Raw genomic sequence first — 26,870 nt, 5'->3', positions numbered from 1 at the left:
TTGATTTTAACCCTTGTCAACTCAGAGGGCATTGTCCCTCTAACTAGAGTTCCAGACATTTGAGCAGGGGTTATTTCATTTAATAAATCATTGCTCACTCCATCCTGTTTGGAGGTCAGAGATTAGGCCTGTGTCCACAGAACTGGACACTTCTTACAGCTGGCTAGGGGAAAGATTTCAGAAAAAAAGAGATTTGCCCCCCAGCACACTGCAGCAAAAACAATACTTAAATCCTACATGATAATAGCGATTTAGAGGTATTAGTTACATACATGCAAATGCAAATGTATGTAACTAATACCTCTAAATCGCTATTATCATGTAGGATTTAAGTATTGTTTTTGCTGCAGTGTGCTGGGGGGCAAATATCTTTTTCTGTGTTCAGTGTAAACCCCGCCCTTTACAAACACCTGTGTTATGCAATTAAGCTGATCTGAGCAACTACCATTTTTTTTTGCAAGTTAGGGGAAAGATTTGAAACCTTGCTGGCCAGTCTGTCTCTCCTTGGCCTGAAAGCCTGACCCCCTGTGGGGTTATAATCAGACTCCACTCTTTGATCCCTGCTTCAAGTGAGGAAACCACAGACAGTAACAACTTGTACCCTGAGCCTAGGGCAATAAGTAAACACTAGCCAGTCCATTACCTCTCAGCTATACAATTTGAAAAACATTTCTCCTACAGAAAAATTGATAGATTTTACATACATTTATGGCTGGGCAGGAACACAGAACTTCCTTAACCTCTCTTTCAACCTGTTCAAAGGCTTGTCATTTTCTACACACAGAAAACATTCCATAGTATTAAAGTTAAAAGTGAAAAAAAAAACAAAAAAACCCAAAACAAGTTACATGTTTATACCATTTGCATTCGGTGCATTTATGCCCATGTGGTCGCAAAATCCATCTTTCGCGACAGGTCTTGAGAGTCCATTTGAAATTTTGAAGAGAGATGGAGTCTGATAGGAAGAGGGAGAGAGTTCCACTGGTAGGGAGCAGCACAGGCAAAATCTTGGAAAGCAGGAGTGGGAAGAAGTAATCAATTGGGAAGAGAAAAGGTGTTCATTTGAGGAGCAATGTGGGGAAGCAGGAGTGTGATGGGAGATAAGGTCAGAGATGTAAATAGGAGAGGATTGAGTGAGGGCTTTGTAAGTGAGTGTGAGGAGTTTGAATTAGGTTCTGAAGGAGAAGGAGAGCCAGTATAGGGCTTGATGGAGAGGGTAGGCAGACATAATGCATTTGGATAGGAAGATGAGCCGGGCAGCAACACATGGGACAGATTGGAGTGGATAGAGGTGGGAGTCAAGGTGGCCAGATAATACGAGGGTACAGTAGTATAGTGTAGAGATGACCAGTGAGTGGATGAGGGACTTAGTTGCCTCCAGGGTGAGAAAAAATCTGATCCTGCACAAATTTCTGAGATGGAAATGGCAGGACTGCAAAAGGTACAGAATGTGAGGTTTGCAGGAGAGGGAGGAGTCAAGGACAACTCCAAGACAGCACACTTGCGGGCTAGAGGAGATAGTGGTGCTGTCAATAGATAATGAAATTGAGGAAGGGGAGGTTAAATAGGAGGGTGGAAAGATTATAAGCTCAGTCTTATACATCTTATGAAAGCACTGGGACATCCAGAAGGAAATAGCAGAAAGACAGAATAGGAGAAATCCAAGAACAGTACCTTGGGGAACACCTACTGGTAATGAAAGTGGGGGAGGAGAAGTAGAATTATGAATGGAGACAGAGAAAGAATGGTCAGAGAGGTAGGAGGACAGCCAGGAGAGGGCAGTGTAACACAGAACAGGCAAGTGAAGGATTTACAGGGTGGTCCATAGTATCAAAGCAGCAGAGGGGTCTAGGAGAATGAACAGAGAGTAGTGGCCCTTGGCTTTGGGAGCAAGAAGGTAATTGCTGATTTTAGGAATTAATACAGTTACTTATGTAATAAATAATTGTTTTGATTTTCATTTGTAAATAAAGGAGCAACAATTTTTCATAAAATAAAAATGAGAGTTATGGCAAGAACTTACCTTTGTTAACTCTTTTTCTTCGAAGTCCATAGGGTCCACAGAGAGACCTTGGGGTGTAGGTGATGGAACTGAATCCGGGCACCACACTTTCAGCTCCCAGGATACACTGGGTCCACTCTTCCTATACCCCGCCCCCGAGCCACCTCAGTTCGTAATAAGCCAAAGCCCGGAGGAGGATAAGAGAGAAGGAAGACTCACATTCTCACACAGAAGGAGACGGAAAACCAGTGACCAGCAACATAGCCCATATGAAGCCAGGTGCGTCAGGGCGGGTGGACCCTATGGACTTCGAAGAAGAGAGTTAACAAAAGGTAAGTTCTTACCATAACTCATTTTTTCTTCAGGGTCCATAGGCTCCACAGGGAGACCTTGGGGATGTCCCTAAGCAGTCCTTTTAAGGGTGGGGACGCTCCTGCGATAAGAGGAGAATCCGGCGCCCAAAGGAAACATCCTGAGAGGCGAAGGTATCAAATGCACAGAACCTGAGAAATGTCTGGACAGAAGACCGCGTGGCCGCCTTACACAGCTCAACAGCCGAGGTGCCACGGCGAGCTGTCTACGAGGGACCCACAGACCGAGTAGAATGAGCATTAACAGAAGCTGGAACAGGCAGGCCAGCCTGCGTGTAAGCCTCTGAGATAGTCATACGAAGCCCTCTAGCCAATGTTTGCTTATTGGCTGGCCAGCCCTTCTTGTGAAATCCATAGAGCACAAATAAGGAGCCTTATTTCCGAAGGGAACTGGTACGGTCCACATAAATCCTGAGGGCGCATACCACATCCAAGGAGGCCTCACCTGCCCAAAAAGGTCTGGTGATTGAAAGGACGGGACTATAATTTCCTCATTAATGTGGAAACTAGAAAAAACTTTAGGAAGGAACTCAGTGCGAGTACGAAGCACAGCCCTGTCCTGGTGAAATATCTGGAAGGGGAGAGCGCCCTCAACTCTCCTGGCAGATGCAATTGCCAGAAGAGAGTCTTAGCTGTTAACCACTTGCGGTCTATCGAATCTTATGGTTCAAATGGAGGACCCTGGAGGGCTTGAAGAACTACTGCCAAATCTCAAGGAGCCACTGGGGGGACAAAGGGAGGTTGAATCTGGAGGACACCCTGGAAGAAGGTGTGAATATCCGGAAGTGGAGCAATTCTACGTTGGAACCATACTGACAGTGCAGAGATATGCACTTTCAGCAAGGCCAGGGCGAAAAAGAGGTCCAATTGAGCTTGAAAGAAGGCCAGGACTCTGGAGATCCGAAACACCTTGGGGTCGTAATTCCTAGGACGGTAGATCCTAGCAGAAGCAGGCTTTCGCGCTCTGAGCATCGTGTTGATGACAGAGCTAGAGAATCCTTTGGACCTTAGGAGGGATGTCTCAAGAGCCACGCTGTCAAAGACAGACGAACCAGGTCTGGCTAAAGGCAAGGACCCTGAGACGTTGAGGCAGCAGGAACGGAGTGTCGATGATCTGAGTAACAATGACGTCTGGGCCAAGCTGGAGCCACCAACAGGATAGTGCCTCCGTCCTGCTTGACCTTCCGAAGAACCCGAGGGAGTAGGGAGACTGGAGGAAATAGGTATGCAAACCGGAAGGTCCATTTCACTGACAGAGCGTCCACCAAGCTTGCTTCGGCATCTCTTGTACCGGACCCTTACACTGGTAACTTGTGATTGTGTCGAAAGGCCATGAGGTCCACCTCTGGAATGTTTCATTTGTCCACTAGGAGTTGAAAACACCTCTTGGTGAAGAGACCATTCCCCTGGATGCACGTCGTGACGGCTGAGGAAGTTCGCTTCCCAATTGAGAACTCCCGGAATGAACACTGCCGAAATGACCGGGAGATGAAATTCTGCCCATGTCAGAATGCATGACACTTCTGTCATTGCTGCCCGACTTCGAATGCCTCCTTGATGGTTGATGTAAGCCACTGTGGTGGCGTTGTTGGACTGAACCTGCACGGGTTTTCTGTGAAGAGTGTGCTTTGCCATCATGAGGGCCCTGTACACAGCCCAAAGTTCCAGTATGCTGATAGGCAAGGATGCCTCGAACGTTGTCCACTGGCCCTGAAAGGAGTGTGGACTGGTCACTGCGCCTTAGCCCCTGAGACTGGCATCCGTTGTTAGGAGTATCCAGTGGGAGGCATCTGCGCACTCGTTGCTGTAGCGTGGAGATCTTTTCTGGAGTCAGAAAGATTCTCTGCTGGTGAGAATCCAGAAGTGCCCCCAAATGAACCATCCTCTGTGAGGGAATTAAGGAGGACTTTTTCCAATTGATTAACCACCCGTGCGCCTGTAGAAAAGCAATTGTCAGTTGCAAGTGGTGGCGAAGCACTTCTGGAGAACTCTCCAACAAGAGGAGGTCGTCCAGATATGGTAGTAGCCGGATACCCTGACTCCACAGATGGGAGCCATGACAGCCATAATTTTGTTAAATACCCTTGGAGCCGTGGCTAGGCCAAAGGGCAGTGCCCGAAACTGGAAGTGTTGCTGCAGTATAACAAACCGTAGATAACGCTGGTGAGAAGGCGTTATGGGAACATGTAGGTATGCGTTCTGAATGTCCAGTGAGACCATATAATCCCCAGGTTCCATAGCCAGTACGATGGAGCGTAAGGTTTCCATCCTGAACCTGGGCACCCTGAGGATTTTGTTCAGAGATTTGAGGTTGAGGATAGGTCGATGAGACCCTTTCGGTTTCTGAACCAGAAAGAGAGTAGAACAACGAGAACTTCGTTGAGATAGTGGAACTGGTACAATTACCCCTGCTTGCAGCAAGGACCGTATGGCTTTCTGGATCTGCAAGACCTTGTTCTTGCCTGAAGGAGGACCTGTGGCGAAAAACTGGTGGGGAGGTCTTCGAATAAATGAGAGGGCGTATCCCTGAGAGACCACTTCTCTTACCCAAGCGTCCTTGGTGGTTTGACACCAGCACTGGGCGATATTGAATTCGGCTTCCCACTCTGGGGTCCCCCAAAAGGAGGCCCGTCCCGTCAGGCTGAGGATTTATCTCCGGTTTGGAGGCAGGACGTCTTGTGCTCCAGGCCTGTTTCTTAGGCTTGGCGGCATTCTTAGCAGTGGACTGTCTAGGAAAGGACTGTCCTTTGAATTTTCCTTGGGGACGAAAGGACCTAAAGGAGAAGGTTCGAGAATTTGAAGGAACAGCTGCTTAAGGCAGAAACGCAGATTTTGATTTTGCCAACGTGTCAACAATCTTGTCCAGGTCTGGACCAAAGAAAATCTCCCCATTATAGGGTAAGGCCTCCAGGCCTTTCTTAGAATCTGCATCCGTGCTCCAAGAGCGCAGCCACAGGGAACGGCGAGCAGACACGGTCGTGGCTGAGACCCTGGAGGTCAGTAGACTACCATCCAGAGCGGCCTTATCGATATATGCAGCCGCATCCCGGATGTGGCCAACCAGTGACACCCAATTCTCCGGAGCTTACGAGGGGAAGGAGTCCTCAAGTGCATCAGCCCAACTCTCTATAGCCTTAGATACCCAGTTGATAGCCAAGGCCGGGTGGACCACAGTTCCTGAAAGAAAGAGTATATTGATTTCAAGCAAGTTTCCACTTTCCTATCTGTAGGATCTTTCAAGGAAGAGATGGAAGGCATAGGTAACGTTACACTTCTAATCTATCGTGTAACGTGGGAATCCACTGCAGGGGATGAGTCCCACTTTTTACAATGAGCCTCAGGAAATAGATAACATGAGGCCAAACGTTTTTGAGGTTGATACCTCTTACCCGGCCATTGCCAGGCCGCAGCCATGTATCTGATCTGACAAAGGGAATACTGCAGAAGTCACCTTTATCTGTTTAATTAGAGCATGTTTGGATTTAGGGGCTGGCTAGTCATCCTCTATAACCAATACGGATCTGACCGCACGCACCAAGGCAGGAATATTAATCCTAGACTTAGTCTCCGCCTCTTGCAAAGGGGAGTCTGGGTTAGAGGCGTCAGACACTTCTCCGTCATCAGATGACATCTCAGACTCTGATAGCTGTGTGGACTGAGATGACAACACAGGACGCTTAGCTGGCTGTACAGGTTTCTCACTCTGCAACATGGTCTGAATGGCCGTAGAGGAAGCTGCCAGACTCTGCACTGAAGTAGAGAAAACATCCACCCATGGTGGAGGTATACCCTGTGGTAATCCCGGTGTGGAAATTACAGCCTGCTGTGACACAGGAGGGGTCTGCATAATGAGCAGTAGTCCCTATGAGGGAAGGACAGACTGCTGTGGTAACCCCGTAGGAGGAAAAGCAGCCGGGACCGCTAGACGGCCCGCAATGGAGGCCAGCATCTGAGAAAAGACCGCCCAACTTGTAGCGATGTCGGGGGGTTTGAGGTACCTGGTGGATTATAACACCTCACACAACCCATCCCGAACCAAATCCTCCTCACTAACATCTGCAGTACATAATCTGCATTGCAGAATGGGTGCAGAAATGTGTTCATTACCCTTGTCGGACATCTCTGCAGAGTAAGATAACACAATATGGCACTGGATACAATGCAACCTCGAGTATGTACTAATACTAGCAGGGAAACAATATACTGGTCATGTTTTATGCTTGGGTAAGCTACAGGGACCTGTTGCTTAAATATGGCACAGTGCAGCACACAACAGTATGTGACAGACCTCACAAATATTAGAGAAATATATATTTATATTATCTATGGTTATGTATGAACCACCCTAACAAAACCTGTATTAGGGCATGAAACAGAGAAAGGGAATAGCCATATGCTGACAGATAGAAAAAGTAGACACAGACAGGCAGCGCTAGCACAAGTTATATACAAGTACAAGTTACATACAATGCAGAAATTACTGCAAATTGGCAAGACAATCATCTACATATAGTCAATGTCTGGTAAGCTATAGTGCTACATACACTAACCCAAGGGAGAGGTATGTAGGGGGACCGGACCATGTGCTATCCTGAGAGAACTGTGACTGCACCATGAAGAAAATGGCTGCCGAAGACCTCAGAGGGGGCGTGGTCGGAGGAGGAGAGCATCTCAGGAAAGCCAGACCTCAGAAGAAAGGCGCCCTGAGCTGAGGGGAGGGGCCGCTAAAACGGGGAAGATGTCTCCACTAGCTGGCTGTTAACCCCCAGGATGCTGGTTCCTGCACCTAATGTCCCTGGTGGTCTAGTGGATCGCGGAGGCTATAGCCTGCGTCCACACCCAGCGACCTCCGGTCTGTCCCCTGAGACCGGAGGTATAGACTGCCTTAACGTGCGGGTGTCGATACAAAAAGGTACTATTACAAATGGTGCACAAAACCTGCTGCCTCCGGTATAACACAAAAAAAATGGAAACTCACTATATTTCACTATACAATTGTAACAAAATGGTTATTGTGTTGCCAGGTGGCGATGGATATACAAAAAAGTGTACAGCAAAAAAAAAAGAAAAGGAGAAACGGTCTGTTTCAAGAGATAAAAGGGTCCTCACACAAATCACTTTCTGTGGAAAATCCTTAGGGTCTCCAGGGAATATTCCGGTTGGCACATATAAGGAAAAAAATACAAAAACGGGAGAGACAGTCTTAATGGTCTAATATTGTGTTCCAGATAACAATTGTGCATCAAACATAGGGGCAAAAATGATATAACTCCGTCAATTGATCGAATTTAATCAGTGCGTACCCCAACTCACATCAGAACATATAGTGAAAGAAACCCTTATACGCAGAACATTACGTCTGTAATACGTAAGTAGGGTATGCATTATTCTACTTTCTTTACCTATGACGTGTGACTATAGGAGACTTGTTTGGAATCACTGAGTGGGCGGGAAATACAAAGAAACCTTTTTGGTATTCCCACTATATGTTCTGATGTGAGTTGGGGTACGCACTGATTAAATTCGATAAATTGACGGAGTTATATCATTTTTGCCCCTATGTTTGATGCACAATTGTTATCTGGAACACAATATTAGACCATTAAGACGGTCTCTCCTGTTTTTGTATTTTTTTCCTTATATGTGCCAACCGGACTAATCCCTGGAGACCCTAAGGATTTTTCCACAGAAAGTGATTTGTGCGAGGACCCTTTCATCTCTTGAAACAGACTGAGTATCGTTTCTCCTTTTTTTTTTTTGCTCTACACTTTTTTGTATATCCAGCGCCACCTGGCAACACAATAACCATTTTGTTAACGTGCGGGTCATCTGCCTTACCTGTCCCATTATGTCCGGCTGCAGTCAGGATCCTCCGCGGGGGCCTTGGCTAGCGCTGACCCCCGAATGCCCGCCGACATCCCCAGATCAGTACTGGCGTTGTGGCTCCGGAGGGGTGACGGAGCGGCAGCGCAGACGTCCCAGGGACAGTCTGCTTCTGCGCTCTCTAGTAGAATCAAACAAATTAAATAAAATCATAAAAATAAAGAAGCTTAAGGGTTGCCTAAGCAGCCCCTGCGTAATGGTGACCAGACTCCGGCTGGGCACCAACAAAACTGAGGTGTCCCTGGCTCGGGGTATAGGGAGAGTGGACCCAGTGCATCCTGGGAGCTGTTCCATCACCTACACCACTAGGTCTCCCTGTGGAGCCTATGGACTCAGAAGAAATTAGTAGTAGTATCGAACATTTTCTTTTTGGTTTAAATCTATGAAAAAATGATCTGGAAAACGTTGCAGTTGTCACTAATTGTAAAACAATCAATCAATAATGGAAACGGACAGTAGAATGCCAGTGAAAACCATAAATGAAAGTACACAGAGCCATTACTGAGATAACAGCCATAAGCACTAATACTGAGATTTATCTAAAAGGTCAGTCTCAGGGGAAGACCTTCAAAGTTTCTGGGTATGCCTATAACCATTCACCTGGACAAGTGGTACATCCTTAGGTAATCGTTCACAGACATCCACCACCCACTGCATGGGGACACGTAGGGGAGCAAAGTCAGTCACCACCCCACCTATGCTATGCTCTTTCACAAAGTTTGGGAGAACATCTTTGGCATATCCAATAAGCAAATGGAAGGGAATGTTCAGCTCCTTACAATCCTGAAACAGAGGAAAAGCAAATTACTGAAATTCTCCACCTCCGTTGTAGACAGCCCCCCATATGCTTAGATATACCTCAGCAACTTCTTTCAGGCCTTTCAGCATGAAGCCATAGTGCCGAATAGTGGCTTCCAAAAACTTTGGAACCAAACAGAAGACAACGTGTAATGGCAGCTTTTGCTTCACAGCCAGGCGCTGAGCATACAGGAAGGCCCAATTATCTGAAAGAGATACAGAGCTGTAGCAACAAGCACACATAATAACAGTGTCATACATCAAGTTCAAATGGAATTTCATTGAAAAAGCTTTTGTGCTACATAAAATACAATTACAGTATAGGATCATATACAACTTAGTATAAAAAGATACAGTATATGTAGTGGATGAACAGTCATTCATGAATTATGTGCAAGAAGCTTAATTTTTCTACACAGAAATATAAATATATGTGTGATACAGTAGATGCACTTTCACAATAGTATATGTATTGGATGAAACACTTCAAACTGGCAAGGGTGCATCGTTTTCCAATAGTACATCAATATATTAGTGATAGCACATCTGTATCTGGGAAATTACACAGCACAATATTGCATATTGCGTCATTGAGACATCAATTTAAAACAAAGTCTGTGTGTCACTCAATGTGTTGTACATTTGCTTTGCTTGGAATCGAGTCTTACCAGTTTGCAGTCGCTGCTTGTTTTTCTGTTTAATATAAACACTGGAGGCTAAGCTGATGGATCAGCATGCACCTCTTATCTATATTCCTGTAGGGCCACAGGGCTCATGCAGGAACAATGACAATCTACAATGTAACAGAAATCTAAAGTGTACACACTGTGGGTGCAGCCATTTTGCCGAGGCACACAAGTAGGGCCAATAAAATAGTTGCTTCCAAATGTGACATTAAGGATGCATTTCTTAACCTATCAAATGAAAGATGCACACAATAAATGGGTATACTTACCTTCAACTCTCTGATCTCTTGACATCCAATACACTATGCCCAAGGCATCGTCTTTCAGATCTCCCTCACTAGACACCAACCACACCCTCTTCTTGTTAAATTTAAAGTCAGAAATAGATGCGGCAGCAGCCAGACGAGACTTCTTCACAGTCTCTAAGAGACATCCTCCTCCATCGTCAGCTTTTTTTTCTTGTGTCTTTCTTTTCTTAGTATCAACATCTGAGATTCCCCCACTACTTGCCTCAGATAATACTTTAGATTTGCCCTTACTGGTTTCCTGGGACTTCCGTTTTCCAGGGCTTTTAGATACAGTAGATGATTTTGCCTTGGGGTCCAACATCTTGTCTTGGGCCCCATCAGACTTTGCGACCTCAGACTCTTTATTTTTCTTGTTTTGGGATTTTCCCTTCTGAGACATGGTTCTGGCTATTGTCAAAGGACGCATTACACATAGATATCGCACAACCAGCTTTGCAGACAAGATAATCCTAAGGAAAAAATGCATACATTGAGTTCAGTTGAATGTTCAGTTGAATAGGCAGATTATGACATCAAAGTGTATACCAGTTTAACAACTCAACTTTTGAAATGCGTCAGTACATTCAAGATACCCTTTAAAGTTTAGGTGCAAATAATTTGTATGTTTTCTGGTGGTTTAATGCAGCAGCTATATAATATAAAGCACAGGATTTTACTTCCCTCTTGTGCAAATGGCATTGTCCATGTAACTGTAAACAAGAGAGTTTCCAGTCTTGTTTTATAGGTATAAAACCACAATGCTGCATTTCACACATTATAATAAATCAAAAGGAAACTATTTATGTTTTTGTAACAAAATGATGTGAGTTTTATGGTGCGTACATACGGTCAGATAAGCTGTCAGATTTGTACGATAACGATCCTATCGTTATCATTTAAATCTGACAGCTTCTGGCCCCTGCAAATGACCAAACGATGGTCAATGCTCGTCCACGTATGGTCATTATCGACCATCGTCGGTAGTCCGTGCAAGCAGGCATACCTGGTTGATATTGACCAGGTTAGCCTGGTTACTATAGGGACCCGAGATCGTTAATTGCAGGTCGTTATAGTTGTAAGGGGCTTGCAGCATGTGTTGGATGTTCGATAACGCTCTTCCAAGACATGCAGGACAATCAGATAACGATAGTTATCTGATCGTCCCCCCCCATCGTACCGTGTGTACGCACCATTAGATGTGCAAGTACTGATATTGTTAGCTTGCTATGAATTAAATAATTTAAACCCAATTGGAATAGCTTTGCCATTAAACAGAGACATCACACCAGAGTTTTGATTGCAACTTTAACATGCATACTTGCAGCTATACCAGTAAAACAATACAGCTCAAGCACAAAACATCTGAATAATCATTTAGCATGATCATGGGTGTAGAACTATACAAAAATTAAATTGTAAAAAGCAAATCGGGAATTATTTGATGTCACTATTTTCAATGCATTTATTTTTAGAAATATACATTACGATGACAATTCTACTTTACTGCCTTGAAAAATCCATGTTGGGGCAAGAAAGCATAGCATCCCCCATCGCCCTCCACATGAATAATGTTTGATTTGTATAATATTTTAAACACGGACAATAACTTGCACATCGATTTAAAAGAACAGGCAATATCCCAAACCAATAAATCCAGTATACAGAATAGTGGAGTGGTGATATGCAGCAAAAGCTAAGATAATGCTACAAAAAAAAAAACAATCGATCTGTGGCTATGCATCAATAGAGGAACTACAAGTTTCTGTATACTCAGACGGCTCCAAGAAATACCGTAGGATAGAAAAATAAAATCTGCATCTGCGGACAGTGCAGGAACCATCAGTGTGGCAAAGATCTGATCATTAACTAAATAAATTGTGCATTAGGGAGAACACTAATGTTTTTACACACATAATCCAGACATGTCCCTGTTATTAGCTGACCCATCACTCACTATAGTCCCTACTAGTACTATCTACTGGTACTGTACCTGAGGCGCGCACTCCAGTCTTGTATAACATTCACATAGGCAGCGCATTACATAATGCTATAGGACAGATAGAAGGGTTTCAGGATGACGTTACGGTTACGTACTGCGACGTCGGTTCCTTTATTTCCGGCATCCTTTTCCGTGGACAGCGACATCTGTTGGTACGGGACTGGTAGGTACTAGACTACTATTTGTGCTCTGGTGAGATATACGTCGTGTTGTGGGTGTACAGGTAAATTACTTTCTGAGCCACATTTAATTACCCGCGGCAACCTAAGGGGCCAACTAATCCGGCCCCCTGACTCAAGGCAGAAACCAGATCTTTCTTTCAACGCGAAGTGTATCAGGGACCTAACCTATGTTATCTATAGCAGAAATGGATAACACGCTCTTTAAAATATGGACGAACGTAATTGTAGTTGTACTGCAGCTTCTTATTGTGCAAATGCCCTTATTTTCAGGACAGTGTAACATGTAATTTAAGACCCACCAACGTATACCCCTTCCATCAAGTACAAAATGCTCTGGACTTCCCTCTTAATTTAGGGTTGCCGCAGTGGTGGAACTAGCGGCGGTGCAGCCGATGGCTTGCATCGGGGTCCGCTGTGGTGCAGGGACTCATAGCTGTGGGGGACACATATAGAGGCACATATAGAAACCGTTGTAATTCCTACACCGTTCACCTGATTTGGATGTAATTACCCTCAAATTAATTCTGAAAGTCTGCAGTTAAAGCACATCTAGTTTGTTTCATTTCAAAGCCATTGTGGTGGTGAAGAGAGGCCAAAATATGAAAATTCTGTCAATTTCTACTTCAGGGTCCACAGGGTTGACCTTGGGGTATAGGTTGGGAACCATATCCGGGCACCACGCAGTTAAAGCTTTTAGCTCCCAGGATGCACTTGGGTCCACTCTCCCTATAACCCCACCCCCAAGCCAGAGGCACCTCAGTTTAAGTTTGTGCCCGGCCGGAGTCGGGTCACCGTTTAGTGCAGTGGGGGCTGATTAGCAGCCCCATAGCTTTATTTTTTTCTAAGGACTAAGTTTTTATTTTTACTTTGGACTCTCCAGAGCGGCAGCGTCGGACTTTCCATAGGACGTCTAAGCTGCCGCTCCATCACCCCGCTGGCGCTGAGACGCCAGTACAGATCTGGGGATCTCAGCGGGACCCCAGAGTCTGTACTAGCCGGACTCTGCGGGCGCCCAGGACTGCTGCCGGATCCACGGGGAGCAGGTAAGGCGCGGGTCACCACTTGCAGTGATCCGCGCATTTGAAATGCAGTCCTGTGTCTCTGGGGACAGACCGGAGGCGCCGGCAGTGGCGGCGGGCCTCCCCATATCCCGTGTGTCCACTAGACCACCAGGGACTTAGCGATCGGTGCTGGGAGCCGGCGTCCCGGGGGTTAATAGCCGGCCAGGGGAGGAAGCTTTCCCTGTTACAGCGACTCCTCCCCTCAGCTCAGCGCGCCTTTCAGTAACCATAGTCTGACGTCGCTGAGCTGCTTCCTCCGCGGGCCACGCTTCTTCTGAGGTCTCCAGTGGTCATTTTCTCTGTGGTGCAGCAGAAATCTCTGGAGATGGCAGTTGGTCCAGTCCCCCTGCATACCATCAGGTCAGTGTACACAGCGCTGTAGCCTTCCCAGACACTGAATCTGGGTAAGTTGAATGCAGTGACATAGTGCAGTATATTGTATGACATGTTTATGTATATATATATTTCTGCATGGTATGTGACTTATGCTAGTGCTGACTGTCTGTTCTTTATTCTCTCACCTGTCAGTGTATATCTATCCCTTTTCTTTATCTGCCCTAATACAGCTGTACTTAGGGTGGTACTGAGACCTCACATTTATATACTTGTTAATATTTGTGAGGTTTGTTACATACTGTTGCGTGCTGCACCGTTGCCATATTTTGGGTGGAACTGTGTGTTGCATACGCTGAAAATGGGTCCCTGCAGCTAATTTTAGCATCAGTCAGGACCAGTATAGCGCTGCTTGATATTTCCGCCAAGCTTGGTCAGATATGTCTGACTAGGAGAGCGTTATACTGCACCCATTTTTACTATCCTGCAAGCCATGTGCTGCAGGTGTTAATGCGGAGGATTTAACTCATAAAGGGTTCTGTATGTGGCGTCATCTGGTGCCGGCCCCTTTCACGACCCCCTTGGGCGGTTTGTTTTCTCGGGATCCTCTCAATTGCGGATCGCCGGGCGGGCCCCATTGTTGTACCTCTCCTGGGGGTTACTTCACCATACTGCCCTTTTCATCTCAGGGTATCTTGCAGTTTCTTGCACTCTTCCCCTGTGACACAGACTACCGCTCCCTGCAAGGTTTTTTCGCAGTATATGAATTCCCCCTGGTGCCACAATAGTCTGTCATTCCCCTTGCAGGGATTACCACAGCCACCCTGGGTGGATGTCGTTTTCTACGAAACGCAAGATGGCGTGGTTGACGCCCTGTGGTTACTTCCCAGTTGGCTCTGCCGTGTACTGGATACTGTTTTGGGCTCTTTCCCTCTTACATGTGGGGAAGCCTATTTCAGGTTTTATTATCCCTGCTTTAGGGCTGGTAGCAGGTCCATTCTTGTAGAGTGAATGTTGATCCTGTGCCTGTATCTTACACCCTCAGTCTTACGTGCCTTCGGGTTCCCTGTTGCTGACTAGTGGGTGGCTCGCATGGAGGGACTCTGGCTGTTGCCAGATACGAGGTATTACAACAGTGTTTGTCCTCCTGTCCCAAATTCCCTGAGGGTCATCACGAGCCCCTCCTGTGGTGGATGGGCATGTTATTCGTCTCATTACAGACGTTACTACGCTTCCCATTCCTGCGTGGTTGGATTCTTCGGATCCGTAGGTGGTAACTCTGCCTGAAATCAGTATACTCGCTTTCAGGGGTTGTTACCCATCCTACCATGGCTATAGCATGGTTGGTTAATACTATTGCATACTGAGCTGATGCATTTGTAATGTATTTTCCCCTCCATCACGTCTGGGGTTCAAATGTATTTGGTCGCTCACGTAATATATGCAGTTGCATAGGTGGAAATGCCTATATTGGATACCAGTCTCCTAACTTTCAGAGTTCCGGCTGCGGCTGTATCCTCCGTCATACCCTATGGCTGCGCTCTGGGAATGCAGAGGTGCAGATACCATCAATGGGGTAGATCTCGTTTGGTCCTGACCTTGACAAGATTGTAGTAACATTGGCAGTATTACTAACGACAAGTTTACCGCCTTCAGCTATGCCCACTACAAGGCCTCAGACTAAGTCTGTTAAGTCTTTTTGTCCTCTGGTTCAGCCTAAAGGTCTGTTTCTTCATAGACTGTCGGCCTCTACAAGGGCCGACATATCGAGTACCGAGCAGGCCTGGACTGCCAGCCGATCCTCTTCTTCTGAACCTACGGATATATCTTCAGCCTGACGAGACAGGCCTGCCACTGGGAGATAGCGATTTTCTCAGTTCGCCCGGTACTAGTGTCAAGTTGTCGCGGCTATGTGGGTAGGAGGGTACGCCCTCTCTTTGCTCAGGCTGCCTCTTTCCTTGTGATGGTACACGGGCCCTTATTCAGACCCGAACAGGGCCTTACAAATCCAGAAAGCTATACAGTTGTTGCGGTAAGCTGAGCTACTTAGGCCATCCCCACTTTCTCAGCGAGGGACTGGTTGTTCTGCTTTATTTCTGGTGCGGAGGCTGAATGGTCCTCTTTGGCCTATTCTCTGTCTCAATTCCCTGAACCAGTTTCTTTATTGTTTGTGTAGCACACTTTGAGGGTGTCACCACCCTTTAACAGACAGACGCACGCTTGTCGCTGCTGCTTTGAGGGTGCAGGTGGAATCTAGACGGGATTTGGAACCAGGGACACATTGCGGCAATGTTGACTGGAAATATAGCAAATAAAAGTTCCTAAGAAATCTTGGAGTGGGCAGAAAAGGATAAAATAAAGGAGAGGAAAAACAAGAAAACTGAGTCCTAATACTAGGACAACTGTGTTTGTCATTGAAGGGGGAAAATGGCAAAATGCAAATCATGAGAAGAGCAGCCCATGGGTATAGCCACCCTTGAGATGCCTGCCCGCTGCCAAATGAGGGAAGAGCGGGAAGCACAGCGGCTTGACCACAGAGAAACAGTAGAAAAAGTTGCAGTGACTTAACGAAATAGAGAACCAGGACTAAAATCTTTAATGAACAACCCACACTGTTACTGTTTACACAACATTTAAAAAATATAGCGAAAGCAGAAACCAATAAACAAGGACTATAATCATACCAGTAATATGATGTAAATAGTCTTGAACAATATAAGAGCAGACATTATCTAATGCTCAAGTAAGCAAATAGTAAAGTCTGTGTATAGGTGCCTAGAAAATAAAGCAATGGGCATGAGGGTGTAGATAATATAACATAAAAAATAAGCAAAGATATTCACCAGCTATATATGTAGGGTGTATATATATCTCACGTAGCTTGAGACCAATTCTGGGTCGCCGGGTCTTTAGGGCCTGATGTACAAGTGGAAACTAATTTCCCATTCTGCCAGCAATTTAATACCAGCTTCAATGGAAGAGATGACAAACTGTAGGAAGAGGAGTCATAGTTGACCAACAGCTTCACAGGGAATCCCCAGCGGTAAGGGATGTCATTGTCGTCTAGTGCCTCTGTGATAGCTGAAGGATCTTCTCTTCACCAGGGTAGCTGCTGACAGATCCAGATAATTCTGCAATCTGTCCAGGTGATCTGTGCTCTCAGCTTGCAGAGCCACCCGCAAAATGTTCTCTTGAACATGAAAGCATTGGACTTGCATCAGGGTATCACGGGGGAAATGTTGAAGCTTCAGGGAGGAGTTTCTGGAACTATTTAGAAACCTAGTCTGGCAGTTCCAAATTAGAGATAGTTGGGAATACAACACATTTTTCACTTATTTTGCCTGGATCTATCCTCCAGATCAGCCAATTTATCCTTCACCACAGACAACTTAGTTTAAAGATCAGCAGAAGGTCATTGTGAGAGGAGATAAATTGTTACATTTTACTTTCTAGGTGGTCAGTTCAGCTGCACAGGCCCGAGATACACCCGCTAGCATATCTGCACCAGATGTCATAAACATCAAGAACATAGAATGAACTGGTAAAGGTGCACTGGGGTCCACACCCAGGCCTAAGTTAGCAGGGATAACAGGATGAAGAGGACCCCTTTTTCTGTGCTGAAGGTTAGGCTGAAGGGAAGCGGATAGGAGAAATTTTATAGTGATGTTAAGCTTTCTTATTTTGTGATGGCACAAAATATTGACTCCACCACTACTAAACAGAGAATTTCAGGGCCCAGATAATATAGAGCAGCTTGTGATAAAAAGGCTACAGCTTCTGTGATGAGGAAGTGTTCTAAAGGGTTACATCATGCCAGGACACAGAGCAGTCAGTGGCCCCTGGGCGCATTGTTTCCAGCCTGACAGGACACAATCCCACAGTCTACCATAGGGTAGGTGTAATGGCAGGGTTTCCCCCTTATGTATATGGAGACTGCAGGATTAAGTTGATTCTTAGCAAGCAACCTAGAGGTATAGGTCACCCAGATGCTTACCATTTATGGGGCTGATACATATCCGACTGGTCTTCAAATTTAAGAAAATTTTTATTTTTTTCATCAAATTTTTATTGAATATATGCAAAAATAAATTGTAGGGGTACAGAAAAAAGAATAGGGACCAATAACAGGAGGAAAACAAAAAAAAGAGGGGTAGGGGAGACAGGTCATCCACAGGCATCAGAACTTAAGAACATTTTAATAACATGATCTATAATGGGACCATTCTGCTCCTTGTTCGCCTACTGCCCTGTTACATCCGCCAAAGTCTCCAATCCCTAAACATGTGCAACAAAATATCCTCATGATGCTTAAAGAGCTTGGATACATCTCAATTAAAAATATGGCAGAAGTTTTCATTTTACTAAAACCTAGATGGCCAGAAAATCTTAAGAGGTCTCTCGGATAAGAAACCTCTTCGGACTGGCTGAGTTTTAGTTATTTAGATAGGCTTATCAGACATTAACTCATCGCTACATCACAGTGATTTACATCTGGGTTCCATCTGAGGGCCTGATTCAGAGCCGGACACTCTGACCAGAGCGCTCGCTCTGAATTAGGGCCACCCACAGCTTATGCGAGCGGCCAAAAAGATGGTTGCGATGGTCAAGACAATCGCGACCATCGGGCTTGCGACGAGACCTTTGCGGTAGGGTCTCGTCTGCCGCAAGCCCGCAGTGCTTTTGGCTCTATCAGAGCCAAAAACACTCCCACTGACATCACTAGTGATGTCAGTGGGGCCGGACCCAGACGGTAGGCGTTCCCATGGGAACGCCTCCGTCTGGGCAGCCACGCCCCCGGCACGCCCACCAAAGGGGGCGTGCTGTCACTGAACATCGACAGCACGCCCCCTTTGGTGCGAGACCCCGAGCGACTGCTTCCCCGTCGCTCGCCGGGTCTCGCGCATGCGCACGACGGAGCAGCCTTTGTCGCGCGTATGCGTATTTGGGTAACATCGACCCGCTTGCGAGCGTACAGCGCTCGCAAGCGGGTCTGAATGAGACCCTCTGTTCCCAACTCTGAATCGGGCCCTATGTCCCGTAGGAAGTGAATCCTTCTGTAATTTTTATTGTCCTACATATTTTATTGTGTTTGACCAAAGTTGGTCTATTAAATGTTATTTATATACTACACTATATGATTTGCCTGGATCAATGGGATTATTCAATTGTGTACTTTGGAAAAAAGGACTCTCTTTGAGCTGCGATTCAAGTTCTTTATTAGTAAGCAGAATATCTAAGGGACGAGGTCCCATTTATTTGTCTATTTCTTCACTTTTTTGGTGTCTGTAAAGAACCTGTTATGTGTTTTGAGAAAGGTTGCATGAAGTAAGCCTAATTCTTAAAGGGACATTGTCCCATACATCACTCATATTTCTGCCTTGGGTTCCTTTTCACGCTATTTCTAGTGCACATGAGTGATTGTTGCATATACAGTTTTACACTATGTTGTTATCTTTCTTTTTCATGTGAATGTCGGTATTTTGTCATCATCCTCGAACATGGAGAAAGATTGATTCTATTTCATCCATATCAGAGGATTTGGGACATCATAGTGTTGTCAACTGTGTAATAATACTACTCTGGAACACTACTGATGAGCCCGCACCTTGTATTTGTTGACATATGTTTATTATTTTTTTAGAGGATTCACTGGTCCTCAGGTTATATAAAGGGCTGCATCGTTTTTTTGCACCTTTGGGTTTATTCCAATTATTTGCAATCATATTTTTAGTAAAGATATATATATATTTTTTCAAATGAATCAGCGATGACTGCTGTGCTGAAAACAAAACAATCATTTCTATATCATGCATAAGAAAATGATTGCTAGTAGCAAACTTAAACTTTGAAACTGATTGGAATACAAGTAACAATTATGTATCTCTGATAGATATTTTTGAAACCTGAGGCTCGCTTGTACTATAGTGCCTGCACATGCTGTCAGTACGGGAAGAGCTGGTTACCTCACGCCCATTGCCGATAGAATATAGCATATTGCCTCTATACCGGTGTGAAGTCATAGGCATCAATTACTATATATGCAAGGATTACAATATAACAGCACCTTACTCCTCTAAAGATTGGGGATGGAATTTGCTGCACCTTTGGAAGGTATTACCCATAAACATATTTAAAGGTCCAGTATTTCAGTTATATATTTGGCTGCTAGACCGATTGATTCATATTCAGGCCATTTTGCATTTAACAAGTGATTTTCACTGATTGAACTCATGAGCAGGATTGTTGCTATAAATGATTTTATTGGTGTGTTTTGTTTTATTGTTATACATTGTCTTGTAATATGTTTAAATATCAGTAAAATCATTTTTTATCTGAGCCTCGGTATTTCACTTTATATAGAGCATACTCTATATTGATTTTCGATTTCCAGTTTACTTTGTACAGTGCTTTTTAGTTTTTGTTTCTGTCACATTGTATTGATGTTTTAGAACAACTTGCTGCGAGTTAAACTATTATTCATTATATTATTCATTATTCAAAGTGCCAGGAGCCGGGGCGTAACTAGGTGTTGAAGGTAGAGCCGGCCCTAGCCCATTTGGCCCGCCTATATGCCCATGGGCCTATTGCCCGACAGTGCCCCATGGGCCTAGTGCCCGACAACCCTGGTGGTCTAGGGCGGGGGTATATGCTAGGCCTCATGGAGGGCCTACCTACTCCGTTGGAAAAGGCTGCGGGGGGAGCTCGTTGGCTCTTTTACTTTCCTCCCCCGCAGTCCTCTCCGTCTGTCTTCCTTCTTGATCACGGCGTCTTCTGACCTCTTCCGCGGCCGCCGGAACTCTTGCCGCGACGCTCTCTTCGGGAGGTATTCACTCCTCCATCTCTGCTGCCGTACTGCCTTTTCCCACTCTGCGGCGTCTGATACAAGATGCCGCGAGTGGGTGGGGCCATGATGCGGCAAGCCGCAATTGGCTGTTCACGTCTGCCTCCTATTAGCTGCTGACCCGCGAGCTGGGTTTGGCTCGCGGCCAGAGCCAAACACCAGCTGCGGCCGATGCTGTACCAAGGCTACTGGGTGATGGGCTATAGTAAGCCCTCACCCGGAGCCAAGTCCTGCCCGACAATTGACCGGCGCCAACTCCTACCTGCCGCCTATGCTTCCCCGGCGCTATGAGCAGAAATAGCATCCCAGCGCCAGACCCTGATGTGTCCCGTAGGGGGCACATCTCCTCCTGCTGTGCCGATGCTGGGATCAGCTACTTGATCCCAGCACAGCTTTCCACACGGCAGCAGGGGGGAGGGGCATGCAGCGCCAGTGGGGGGGGGGGACTGCGGCAGAGCCCTGGAATGCCCCTGGGCATTTGCTTATTATGCCTAGGGCCGGCTCTGTTTGAAGGCCCCATAGCAATCATTTGTGAGGGCCCCTATGTACCACCCAATGATGAAAAATGTATATAACACATGTAACTTTGGCAAGGAAGATGGACCCTCTCAGCTCTGGGCCCCATAGCAGCTGCACCCCTTACAACTATGGTAGTTACGCCCATGGCCAGGAGTCTAAGTAGTGCACAAAACTTGCATAGGTGTTCTCCATGAAGTTCACTACAGTAAAGGCATTTTTAAATATTGATCTGAAACTTTTTGCTGTAATATAAGCTAATCACCTGGCCCCAATATTGCCATCCTTGATCCACTGAGATCAAGTGGGTTTTATTCCTAATAGACAGGCTGCTGACACTACTAGGAGACATTCATTTCAATCGTACCGTCAGCGAGAAATCCATGTAGACTCTGGGGTGGCTCTCGTTGCAGAAAAGGCCTTCGACTGGGTTGCTAAACCTTTTATTCTGCATACTCTTTTGTGTATGGGATTTGGGGGAGCATTCTGCAGGGACATTACCTCGCTTTATCATAATCTCTCGGCCTCAGTACTAGTTAATGGTTTCTCTTCTACATGGATGATGTGATCTGGACTTGTGTGCGGCTTTGCAATTCTGCCCTCTGCTGAATCAGGCCCTGTGTTTCCCCTGTTTATACAATGAAACTTTCAATATAAAGTAATTTAAAATAAATAAATAAAACCCCTTTAGGCTTAGTGCAAGTTTGTTGATGATGACTTTTTGCGGTACACTTATTTATATGCTGTTGAATATATATTAAGATGTTAGAAGTGAAGAAAAACTACATGGGTAACTTCATGCTTTAACAAAAGATGTATCCAGTCCAGTGTACTCTAAGTTGCACAAAGATGCCACATATGACACACAATTTACTAAATATTGACAGATAAATGCATTTTGTGCTGCAGGATACAGTGACCCAACCATTCATGAGAGTTTTTTGTTTACTGCTATACTACACATTACAGGAGATGGGTGGAGGCTTATCTTATTGTCATTTGTGAAAAATCCCTCCAGCGCTTCATTCCAGATGTAAAAAGGATGTCACATGATACTCGCTCATTATCTACCTGTGATGCGTGAAGTTTCCTAGAGGACCGTGAATCAAGCTTGACTTCATAGTGCAAGGGACAATCTTTCTCACACCTGTTCAGGCGTCTCTGTATGACATGGGACTAACACTCCTCCTAATCTTTGGTTTTATCTGTGTGGTGCAGAGCCAGTTTACAGGTAAGAGAGGATACTGAACATTGTTTCAGGACTTCATATATTAGCACTTCATAGTCAATATTTAGCGTCTAGTTAATAAATGATTACTGTGATTTACAAAGCAAATTGTTAGCTGGTGGTTGCCCAAGCCAATGTCCTATCTTGATAGAAACAGGAATAAAATTGCGTTTGACGTAAAGACAGCACTTATGTCACCTGAGAGTTGTATGACCAGTAATTTGGGACAAATCTGGAAAAGGTCAATATAAGGATAGGTAGAAAGTGTGCCATTAAGCAGTATTTTGACATACTATTTCCACTTTTGCATCATCGAATACATTGGAACAACCAAAATAAGCAATTATTTAATTATTTAAATACCGATGCATTGACCCTAGATGTGATGTGCAGTGTTGCACCCAGTTATACTGTAAATGACTTCCATGTTGGTCAAAAACTATTTACTTTAGTAAATATAACTGTGTGTTTCATATAAATAGATACAATTATACGTGAGTAGTTAAATATGTGATGTTGACATTATACAGCCATCAATAGATGTGTTACTCTAATCCTGAGGATGTTTTTTATGAATTGACCAAATATGGTACAGAAAGTAGAATCTTCCTAAATGACATGGATATGAAATCATACTGTGCACATAACTAATGACATATTGCATAATGAATAACCTTTTATGATGCTCCATTATATTCTCTGCTCTTCTTCTGCATGTTATGGTACTGGCTCTTATATAGCATACTTACAAACTTTTAAAAGCACAATTCATTTGGCATATAATAACAGTAAAGCATCCTGAGACCATTCATGTGTGGGGTTGCTTCTCAGCCATGGGAGTGGGATCACTCACAATTTTGCTTAAGAACACAAAATTCTTAGAGTTTAGATCTCATGCACCATGTTTATTTTGTATTTGTATTTGCCCTTCTGCTCCACGGGAGGTTTCTGTCCTCCCTGAGCTTGCCTTAGGACACCTGCGTTACGGTTTGACAGGTGTACCGCCCCAGTCAAACTCCCCACCTGCCACTGTCCAAAACATCCTCCAAGAGCAACTTCTCCCAACCATCCAAGAACAATTTGATAATGAACACTGCCTTTTCCAGCATGATGGAGCACCTTGCCATAAGGCAAAAGTGATAACTAAGTGGCTCGTGGAACAAACATTGAAATTTTGGGTCCATGGCCGGGAAATTCCTCAGACCTTAATCCCATTGAGAACTTGTGGTCAATCCTCAAAAGGCGGATGGACAAACAAAAACCCACAAATTCTGTCAAACTGCAAGCATTGATTAGGCAAGAATCGGCGGCCATCAGTCAGTATGTGGCCCAGAAGTTGATTGACAGCATGCCAGGGACGAATTGCAGAGGTCTTGAAAAAGAAGGGTCAACACTGCAAATATTGACTCTTTGCATAAACTTAAAGTAATTGTCAATAAAAGCCTTTGACTTATGAAACGCTTGTAATTTTACTTCAGTATTCAGTAGCATAGTAACATCTGACAAAAAGGTCTAAAAACACTGAAGCAGCAAACTTTGTAAAAACCAATTCTTGTGTCATTCTCAAAACTTTTGGCCATGGCTGTAAGTCTCAGAGCATTCAGCAATCTACTGATATCACTGTTGCCCTGAATTTACAAATGGTGATTCTACATAAAAAAGTCTTGGTGAAGAGCATTAAGATAACATTTACATGTACAGTCAGGTGCATAAATATTGGGGCATTGACAGAATTTTCATATTTTGGCCTCTATTCACCACCACAATGGCTTTGAAATGAAACAAACAAGATGTGCTTTAACTGCAGACTTTCAGATTTAATTTGAGGGTAATTACATCCAAATCAGGTGAACAGTGTAGGAATTACAACGGTTTCTATATGTGCCTCCCACTTTTTAAGGGGCCAAAAGTAATGGGACTATCAACTCAAAAGCTATTTCATGGACAGGTGTGGGCTATTCCCTCGTTATTTCATTATCAATTAAGCAGGTAAAAGGTCTGGAGTTGATTCTAGGTGTGACATTTGCATTTGGAATCAGTTGCTGTCGACTCTCAATAATACCCCTTTTACACCGGAGCTAAAACCCGGGTTTTTGAAGGGTTAACCCGGGCAGCTCCCTGGTGTAAAAGGGCAGAGGGTTGGATCACCGGGTCGAGTAACCCGGCAATCCAACCCAGGTAACTAGAAAGGGTTTAACACGGGCGTAGCCCGTGAAACCCTGCTATGGGAACAGCGCACTGGGAACAGCGCAAACTGCTATGGGAACAGCGCAACGGTCTATGCAGACCCGACTGCGGTGTGAGCGGCGCTGACTCGGGAATATCCCGAGTCAGCGCCGGCAAAATTCTGGGTCTGATCCGGATAGGAACTTTGTTCCGACTCCGGGTCAGACCCGGAATTTAGGTGGAAAAGGGGTATTAGAGATCCAAAGAGCTGTCACTATCAGTGAAGCAAGCCATCATTAGGCTGAAAAATCAAAACAAACCCATCAGAGAGATAGCAAAAAGATTAGGTGTGGCCAAATCAACTGTTTGGAACAGTCTTAAAAAGAAAGAACGCACCAGAGAGCTCAGCAACACCTAAAGACCCGGAAGACCATGGAAAACATGGTGGTGGATGCCAACTGTTGTTCCTATGGAACCCTCTCCCGGCTAGAATTGCGATGTGAAGCCCATAGGCTACAGCGGCTTACGCCATCTTACACTTCGCATACCGGAACTTATTAAATCTGACATCTTCGCATCCCCTATAGAAACCTATGAGGGATTCAGCTGCTGGCGGAAATGGAGGGACAGCAGCAGATACTGGAGATATCTGCCTTCATCCCTCCTTAATACATTCAGGGGATACTAGATATTTGCGGGTATCCCCCGAAAATGGGTGTTTTCTGGGACTAAGCTGCAAATATTTAATGATAAATGGGCCCCTAGTTCTAACTACTTTATTCTTTAATTTAGTCCATGACACGGAATGTTTTAACTATTATGCACCCAAACTGGCTTTTCACTGGTACTCCCAGCGATGGTCCAATGCAAGTGTTTGAGTGACGTGTGGGATCAGGGATGGATTAAGGTCTGTATGTGGGTCCCCTATTAAATGTGACGAACTGGGGGTATGCGCAATGGGACCTTATGCAGAGCCCCCAGTAGTATCAGTGCCCCCAGTGGTAGTGCCCCGTATGCAGAGCCCACAGTAGTGGTGCCCTTTATGCAATGCACCCAGTAGTAGTGCCCCCTATGCAATACTCCTATTATTAGTGCCCCCTGTAGTTATGCCCCCTGTGGTAGTGTCCCCAATAGTAATGCCCCCGGTAGTTGTGCCCCCAATAATAATGCCCTAGTAGTAATGCCCCCAGTAGTAATACCCCTGTAGTTGTGTCCCCAATAGTCATGCCCCCTGTGGTAGTGGCCCCAGTAGTAATGCCCCTGTATTAGTGCCCCCAATAGTAATGATACGTAGTGCCCCAGTAGTAATGCCCCCAGTAAGCCGCTTGCACTAAAAATAGAAAAAGCTGATACTTACCTTAAGCCCCGCTCCTGCTCCCGTCCACATCCAGTCCGCTCGGCTGCTCCTCTCACTATGGGAGAGACGTCATGACGTCTCTCCCTTAGCGCACTGCATGAGCCGGAAGCTGAGCTCCAGCCTCGGGCTCCAGCTGCCGCTGCGGGGAGGGAGCCGGGCGCCTACTTGTTACAATCTCAGTGGGCGCCTGGCAAATGGAGCCTCCCTGTGGCGCCGGGGTTAGGTTGGCCGGAGGAGGCGGAACTGGTTCCGTCTCCCCCGGCCCACTTTAACCCCGATGGGTCTGGCGGTCATTCACGTGTGGGGGTCCCAGGGACGACCGCCCGTCGCCCCCCCCCCCTGTTAATTTGGCCCTGTGTGGGATCTTAGGGCATGCATCTATTCAGATCAGTTGGAGCATTTTGTGGCAAACAGGAGATCTGGGAGACTTGTTTTCTGACAGCTCAGGGCATGAGGGCAGGATTACATTTATTTTTTGGTAATTGTTGTTGAGATTAAGGGGAATCTGCAATGTTACTGAAGGTTAGAGAGCCACATATGGAGTGTACCAGGTGCCGTTCATGGGTATACATACATAGTTGGATGTTTATGAAAACTGGTGCTGTAGCCTGCAGTAAATTATCAGAATATTGTTTTAATTCTCTACACTATACATCTTTTTATTTTCCTGTGCACTTGTGTTTATGAATATTTCCATGAAAAGGATTCAGTAAAGGGTATTTACTTACTAATTTTTCCTAACCCATATCAACCAATATGACATTAATTTGCATTCATTATCTATATGAAGTGTAACTAGATCACTCAATCAAAGTTAATTGCTGAGGGTTGTTAAGGCCCCCATACTTCAGAGATTGACTGCAGCAATCGTGTAATTTGCAAGCGATTGTGTATAAAAATCTTTCCCTTTTTCAATCGATTGTGGCATTTCTGCAATCTGCAATCGATTGAAAAAGGGAAAGATTGTGTATAAAAATTGATTGCAAATTGCACGATTGCTGCAATCAATCTCTACATCAGAGATGGGGTTAACAGAATGAATAGCAGTACTTGATTGTGACCACTAGATGTCACAGAAGGGTTATAAATGTTCTGTAATGCAGTTAAAAAAAACGTCACTGTGTATTTTGCTTTATACTGTCCAGTATTTCAGTGACGAG

General features: G+C 45.1%; 2 protein-coding genes across 2 annotated transcripts in view; one reads left to right on the top strand and one right to left on the bottom strand.

Moving 5' to 3' along the window:
- LOC148542671 (deoxyribodipyrimidine photo-lyase-like) overlaps positions 1-12,161 on the bottom strand; it is a 43,054-nt gene extending 30,893 nt beyond the window's left edge. Inside the window, exons 1-4 of the mRNA XM_088467456.1 lie at positions 12,018-12,161; positions 10,010-10,497; positions 9,115-9,260; positions 8,857-9,039 (exon numbers count right to left, since the gene is read on the bottom strand). Coding sequence (XP_088323582.1) covers positions 8,857-9,039; positions 9,115-9,260; positions 10,010-10,454 — 774 coding nt within the window. The 5' untranslated portion in view covers positions 10,455-10,497; positions 12,018-12,161. The remainder of the gene's footprint in view (positions 1-8,856; positions 9,040-9,114; positions 9,261-10,009; positions 10,498-12,017) is intronic.
- Positions 12,117-26,870, top strand: part of LOC148542670 (palmitoyltransferase ZDHHC20-B-like) — a 70,154-nt gene continuing 55,400 nt past the window's right edge. Inside the window, exons 1-2 of the mRNA XM_088467457.1 lie at positions 12,117-12,189; positions 21,929-22,190. Coding sequence (XP_088323583.1) covers positions 22,130-22,190 — 61 coding nt within the window. The 5' untranslated portion in view covers positions 12,117-12,189; positions 21,929-22,129. The remainder of the gene's footprint in view (positions 12,190-21,928; positions 22,191-26,870) is intronic.

Source organism: Taudactylus pleione, unplaced genomic scaffold (assembly GCF_031769625.1).
Source record: "Taudactylus pleione unplaced genomic scaffold, aTauple2 ptg000010l, whole genome shotgun sequence".
NCBI lineage: Eukaryota > Metazoa > Chordata > Amphibia > Anura > Myobatrachidae > Taudactylus > Taudactylus pleione.
Note: the sequence above shows the minus strand (reverse complement) of the source record. Positions and strands in the feature narration are given on the sequence as shown.